We start from the raw sequence: 7,176 nt of genomic DNA on the forward strand, positions 1-7,176 counted from the left end.
CATTTTGTCATTTGGAAACCTTTTCTGATATCGATGATTTTAGCTGTTTGATTTTTATCAAAACATTCCATGGTAAAAAAAGTTGATTATTACAAAACTTCTGAATTAAAATTATTAATTGAGATATCAGTAGTGTAGAATTCAAAGAACTGGGAAACACAAACCTTTTGCCCTTTGTAACCCTATGATTGCTCTCATATAACCATGTGACCCCGGCCCTATCGCTAAATGTAGAAATAATGCCTTCTTAATGTCTATTTCCAGATGTAATTATTTTGGAAATTAAGATGAACTGATGATACTAGAGAGGAATAACTGGTATGAATGCTGTTCGGAACTATTGATGAGATGGCCTATCAATAAATTAAAGAATATTGCTGTATCATATGAAAGTTCAATAAGATCTGAGTTGTATCTCTTCAAAGCAAATGATCTTAAACTTTGTTATTGTGTATATTTTAGAATTAAAAGATTTGAAAATTGTTTTTTATTTGCCCACATGTTGTCAGTCATGTTTACCTTATAAATGAAATAAATACCACAGTTTTGATTTTGAATAAACTTGATACACTAAATTAGTAATAATGGGTTTTGATTAATTAGTCAATCAGTTAAATTATTGTAAAGAAAGTTGCTAAGAGCTTGGTATATGAATTTTCACCAATGGGTATGAGCAGTAAATGCTTTTCAAAGTGTAAAAATTTGCCATGAAATTTTGCAGCTATGTGGGCGTATCACTTTAGAGCTAGAGCTCATATTGGTATATAGGTTGAATTTCTGTCTATAAAGAAATTTCTTCTCTCCTTGTCAAAAAGCACATAGAAACCTTGTATTACACTTACTCCTCTAAAAAAAATTCAGCCAACTAAGGCTTAAGAATTAGAAATGGCATGTTAGAGGCTAGAATTAGACCATGATGAGGTAAAAACTGTCAAATTTGTATGAAATAGTGGCTATTTGGATGAAACTTATGGATTGATAAATTTTTATGAATATTTCCTTTCTAAAGACTGGTCTATTTGCCGCACATTTCAGGCCAGAATTTTATGATTTTTGATGAAACCTAAATTAAAAAGTAGGTCAGAGGGCTAGGCATTGCGTAATAAAAAAATTAAATGGAGTTTTACATCCTACTTTTCTGCACCTAAGTGATAATATAGGGCAATGGAATGAGGGAAATGCTGCCATGACAGCGTAATTAGCCTACTCTTACAAGTTTTCAAATGCGCAGCATGTAGCACACTGTCCCCCTCCAACCTGCATCATTGACGGGAGGAAACCGGGTTGAAAAATCCTGAAGGTATCTCTACTGGGATCAATCCCTGCATATCCAGGTTAATGTCAGGCGTCTTACTGAGCCACCACAGTTCCCAGGCATAGTGTGTACATTGATATTGATTGCTGATGTGGGCTATGGAACGTTGTTTGTCATGTGATCTTGTAGTTATTTCCCTTGATAAAATAAAAATGAACTTGCATGATAGATTATTGTTGAACTGTTTTGGATGAAACTTGGTAAACCTTGGCATTCATTGATCAGATAAGGAGCAGGCAAGTATGACTTTGACAATATTTTATTTTTTATATTTCTTTGTCAGAGAGCTATTGCCCAGTATTTGAGAATTGCTGATCTCTGACAAATATGAATTTAGGTGAATTGCTACCATAAAAGTATGGGGGTATGTTAGTGTTTGCAAGGTGTACATTAATATGTATGCTATGAAACTGCCTGTCAATATCTCTCACCATAATATTTTACAGATACCTGGTTTTAGTGTTCCGGCAGCACCCACACATAATGATGAAGACAGTCCACCTCTGAAAAAACTGAAAATCTAGATTAACTATCATTATAAATTGAATAAATTAAAAAGGAATTGCAATTTATTGTATGAATTAATGAATAAAATACAAACCAATGTTTTAAAGTTTCATCTCTTCAGTCTTCATAAAACCCATCACCATGAATATGAAATTATGAGTTAACTGACATAGTTCGTGCTGGGTTTAGCCGAAAATAATTATCAGCTGAATAATTTGACTATTAAATCCAAATCAAAGTGCAAAGAGTTTACCTATGCAGTTCTTCTATTAGGGTTCCCAAGATTCCAGCAGAGAGCATGATGTCCAATAGATAGTTCTGAAATTAACATAATAAGCCCCGCCCCATAGTAAGCAATAAACGTCTGTTATGGTAATTCGTTAAGGACAACTGATATGGGGTCTTTATAGATTGTTCCAATCCATTGGTAAAGAGAACAATTAAAAACATATATCCCTCTGAGAGAGATTCAAATAGAAGACTCATAGCTGTTGTAGCTCTTTTTGACAGAAACAAGTAACAAATTATTGAAATAAATAGATTTTGGCCACAACATAATTATCAATGATCAAAAATTGTAAGTATTGATAAATATTTTCTTTTCATGTTACTGTACAAAATATAAAATCCGAAATTTCAAGACACCTGGCAGGCCTGACAATCACATACACCGTCTTATATACAGCGAAGGGTTCCAATCTTTGGCTTTTCGTTTCACAATTTAATTACCATATTGTCAGGGTTTGTGTGGATCTTAACAGTCAAATAAACAAGAAGGCACTTAGAAAATTGACTTTGAATTGATGTGATAGTACAAATTTGGCTTCGATCTATTTGAAGAGAAGCCAGCCGAGTTGATACATGTAAAACGGTGGGACTAATCTGCGGACCTTTCCACAGATTATAGCCCATAGTTATAGCCCAGTGTCTTGATCCCAGAGTCATATAATTCTATAGTAATCTATGGTCTGAGTATCTGTATTATTGGTTGATATTCATGCTAAGAAAATAAACCCTCAAAACTAAACTTTTACCAAAAATGTGTGAAGATATCAAGTGCTGCAACAGTCAGTTTGCTGATAGAATAGCAGAGTTAACATATAAACAGTTTAATGAATTGCCTAAGACTGGAAAACCACAAAAAGATAAGGAATGGACACTGCTCTCTTCCATTGTCATGTCTGTTGAATCAGGTAATTTCTGTCCCAAAGATACATGTGTATTAAATTGAGCCTATTTCACATAATGGTAGCCAAATGAAGAAAAGATCAAAATTTTAATCTAGACAAAGATAAGATTTAAATAAATATTAATGAAATCATTTTTTTTAGTGATCAACCACGCAATTGATTGGCAAAACTTAAATCATTCTTTGTTTAAACAGGCTACAGGGATTTATATAAAAAAAAGCCGATAAAGATTCATATACGCAGACAATTGATATATGACAAGTAATATGGTAAATGAAACTCTACCCTTCTTGTATAACAACAACAAGCTTATATAAGTTATTGAATTTTAGATGTGGAAAATGCTCAGTTAGAAGTGGTATCTATGGGAACAGGTTCGAAATGTTTAGGGCGAAATAAACTCAGTAAAAATGGTAAGTGGCAAGTCTCAACTGATGATTTCTGGTCAAGGACAAATAATTATTTCAATGTGTTGATTGTAAATGATTGGTAATAATATAATAACATCTTTTTTGGTTTCAAGGTGATGTAATAAATGACAGTCATTCCGAAATCATAACCAGAAGAGGCTTTCTAAGGTAATTAGTTATAGATACATGATACAGATTCATCATCTATAATATATGAGCCGATCTCTATACATGGGAAAGGGATTTTGTAATATGATTATTCTTGATAGCACTTTCAAGACGTTAATAACATTGCCTTGTCTTTCAGGTTTTTGTACCATGAGTTGGAACAGGCCTACAAAGGAAAAGAAAGCCTTGTTTTTAATCCACCAAATGAAGAAAATAGATGTACTCTGAAGAAAAATGTAAAGTTTCATCTATTTTCAAGTCACACTCCATGTAAGTTTTAATTACCATAAGTTCTTCTTAAAGGGAGAAAATTCTTCCAAATATTTGCTTATACATCTCATAGAGCTATAGTCTATGAGTTTCCTCTGTCTGTTTTTGTTGAATTTAGACCGAAACTTCTATCTCTATTCCAGCCTCTGATAGCTATTTGGACAGATGTCGGCTAGTGTAGAGACAGAAAAAATAGGCTCTGTTAAATCAGGACATTCCACATCTCATGTACAAGTACTATGATTTCTGGTTTTAGGTGGTGATGCATCTATATTTCCCAAGTCAGAGTCAAACTCTTCTATAGAAAAGGAAAAAAGTGGACAAAAGAGACTTCAGCCTGGGTCTGATAATACAGAAACACCAAATAAAAAGAAGAAGCTGGACTTGATGGAATCTCAGAAAGAGGATTCGGAATCTCTTGTCAATGAAAGAAATCTCAACGTGGAAACTGACAATGCTTACAAGAGTGACTGTTCAAATCCAAATGAGAATCTCAATGCCGATCCAAATTCTGACTTCAAATGTGAATCTTCTGTTCAAAATGATTCGAAAGGAAAGGTTATGTCAGGTGATGGAGAAGACCACTCTGAAAGATACAGAGCAGAAATAGTGGAAGATATTCATAGAACCGGTGCCAAATGTGTTCCTGGAGGCGTTCAAGACAGTCATGGAGACAAAGTAGACTATCATACTGTTGGTGCTTTACGAATCAAACCAGGACGTGGTGATAGAACTATTTGTTTATCGTGTAGTGATAAAATAGCAAGATGGTGTGTTGTAGGAATACAAGGAGCACTACTTTCCCATTTTCTGGACAAACCTATCTATCTAGATTCCATCATCATTGGCAAGTATGTTCATGTCTTAGTCTGAAAATAAACTGTTTTCTGAAGCGAAACTTTTGTAGGAATACAAGGAGCACTACTTTCCCATTTTCTGGACAAACCTATCTATCTAGATTCCATCATCATTGGCAAGTATGTTCATGTCTTAGTCTGAAAATAAACTGTTTTCTGAAGCGAAACTTTTGCATACATGTAATGATGTAATAGAGTAGTTTATTGAAAAGTTCTTAAAGGAGATAATATATTGGATGTAAGCCTTCTGTTTGTAGCAAAATGCATCTCCATATTGAATTCAGAGTTTTAGTTTGGATGTTTAGATTGGATTATTTTACTTTTTCCTGCTTACTTTAATATCAGAATTAGGAAGCTCAAAATTACATTGAAACTTGAAGTTTACGTGCATTTATAGAATCTAAAGAAAGGAGAGGTAATTAGTTGTATAATTGTATATCAATGATGTTATATTACAGATGTCCATATAATAAACAAGCTATGAGAAGAAGTCTAATAGATAGAGTGAGTTTTATAGAAAGTTTTAATGAACCAGTTATATACCAGTCATCATTGCTATTCCAATACAGTCGGTTTTATCAAGATCTAACAATAAATACGCAGCTATTTCCAACTTCTGCAGGTAAGTCATTAGGATTGAAAGGGTTACTGAGAAACACTGTCATCTCAAAGTAAGGACTTATGTTGATATATTTTCACAATGCTTAATATACATACCTTTTGTGGCAATCCCAAAAAGTGTGATGGTGTCAAATCTGAAGATAAGAGAGGATGGGGTAGTAATTCTAATTCAGCAATTTATGTGATCCATAATGTGTGGATTGAAACGTTGTTCATCTATGCACTGCAGTATGCGAGATATCAAGAATCTCTTGGCAGGTTGGTGTAAAGAAAGGGCAGTTTTCAGCTTCAGTTTAAAAGATTTTTTGGGTTTTTTTTCCAGCAATAGTATGGTACAAGGAGGGTCAATCTAGTTTTATTGAAGTTAGTATAAATGGTAAAAAACAAGGTGTTACTAGTAAAAATAGTCACAAACCACAATCTAGGTAAGATATTGTTGAACTGTTAGTGTAGATTCTTTGTAGTGTAAAGTCTTTGTCAAAGTGTCCTTATATGGCTGTTTATAATATCTATAAAAGCTTGTACCATACTATTTGTTGCCAACAAAACTGTCTCATTGTAACAAATTGGCCAAAGTATCCATAACAGTTTTTACATTTTAGGGCTCTGATTAAATATGACTAGCTTAGAATATGTATACTACTGTTCACACTTTTAACTTTTTAAATTTCAGATGTAAAGTCTGTTGTATAGAAATGTTAAGAAGATTTTTCAAACTGAAGAATTCCATAGAGAAATTACCTTCATCATTACAGTAAATTTTCTCAATTTTATTTCTAACTACAATTACTACAAATATGAGAGATGCATTGATATCAGATATCTTGACAGTTTAGACACTGATTCCAATAGACTAAGAAGAAAGTTTTGATTATTTTGTGAACTCTTTCCTTTTCATTCATTTAAGATAGTTTTTTGGATAAAAACCCATTTTAAATCGGTTTGATGAGTATATATGTCCCTCTTTGTGATATTTGACGCAGATCTAACACATGATATGATGAAGACCTTATCATTGTTTGAGATTTTGCAGAATATGCTAATCTGTTATATTTGTTTTTTTTTCTAGTTGTATATCAGAGAAGAATTCAACGTATCAAGATGTTAAAATAGCTGCCAGTGAATATCAGAGCCGACTTGAAATATTGAAACAAACAGTTTTTAGTACATGGATCAAGAAACCAAATGATCTGATACAGTTTAAATTAGATTAGCATGATTTGTAATCTTATCTTTGAATAAATTTTGATATAAAATTGAGACTGGACACTGTTTATGGGACCCTCAAATATAAAAAGTATGGTTTATCAATTCTTGACCTTAGACATGTAGAGCTCACTGGAAATAGGCCTACCAAGATATTAGCTGTCAAACATTAAGGCAAGTTATCTCATCCTGTAATCCCCATATATCATAACTGAACCATTATTGATAAGGGTCATATGGTTCCTCTTTCAGAAGCACGTCAGACATGCACTTAGAGATCTTTGGATAAAGTAATCTATTGAGGCTTCATGGCCAAATTTACCTCGCTGAACACTGCATGGCATCAACCTTCTTTATTTACCCAATAAGGTGCAAAAAAGTGAAGTGTAAATCTCCATTTTATGCTTAGATTATAAAGGATGATAACTATTTTCTTTTTCAAGTTTTATTTGCTTAAATTCTTGCTTTAAAAATTTGCATACCAAGAATAATGGCAACATGAGAATATAAGACAATGCTACAACAAAATAATAATTTATAATGATAAATATATAACAAATGATAGGCGATAAGAACCATTATTTAAAATATCAATAAAATATTCACATTCAAAAATACTCTTGGCAAGAGAT

General features: G+C 32.8%; 1 protein-coding gene across 1 annotated transcript; it reads left to right on the forward strand.

Moving 5' to 3' along the window:
• Window positions 1–2,541: 2,541 nt before the first annotated feature.
• LOTGIDRAFT_231337 (hypothetical protein) lies at window positions 2,542–6,597 on the forward strand. Its single transcript, XM_009052679.1, has 9 exons — window positions 2,542–3,015; window positions 3,345–3,425; window positions 3,536–3,590; window positions 3,730–3,860; window positions 4,117–4,711; window positions 5,176–5,339; window positions 5,661–5,763; window positions 6,012–6,092; window positions 6,408–6,597. Exons 1-9 carry the CDS (start codon window positions 2,862–2,864, stop codon window positions 6,550–6,552), a joined length of 1,509 nt encoding a protein of 502 aa, XP_009050927.1. The 5' UTR covers window positions 2,542–2,861; the 3' UTR covers window positions 6,553–6,597.
• The last annotated feature ends 579 nt before the right edge of the window (window positions 6,598–7,176 follow it).

The sequence above is a fragment of the Lottia gigantea genome (assembly GCF_000327385.1).
Source record: "Lottia gigantea unplaced genomic scaffold LOTGIsca_19, whole genome shotgun sequence".
Classification (NCBI taxonomy): Eukaryota; Metazoa; Mollusca; class Gastropoda; family Lottiidae; genus Lottia; species Lottia gigantea.

Excerpts from the sequence above, each read along its gene's own strand:
- LOTGIDRAFT_231337 (XM_009052679.1), top strand. The coding sequence starts at position 2,862 with ATGTGTGAAGATATCAAGTGCTGCAACAGTCAGTTTGCTGATAGAATA. Across the intron at positions 3,016-3,344 it reads TGTCATGTCTGTTGAATCAG|ATGTGGAAAATGCTCAGTTA; the intron begins GTAATTTCTGTC and ends ATTGAATTTTAG. Across the intron at positions 4,712-5,175 it reads GATTCCATCATCATTGGCAA|ATGTCCATATAATAAACAAG; the intron begins GTATGTTCATGT and ends GTTATATTACAG.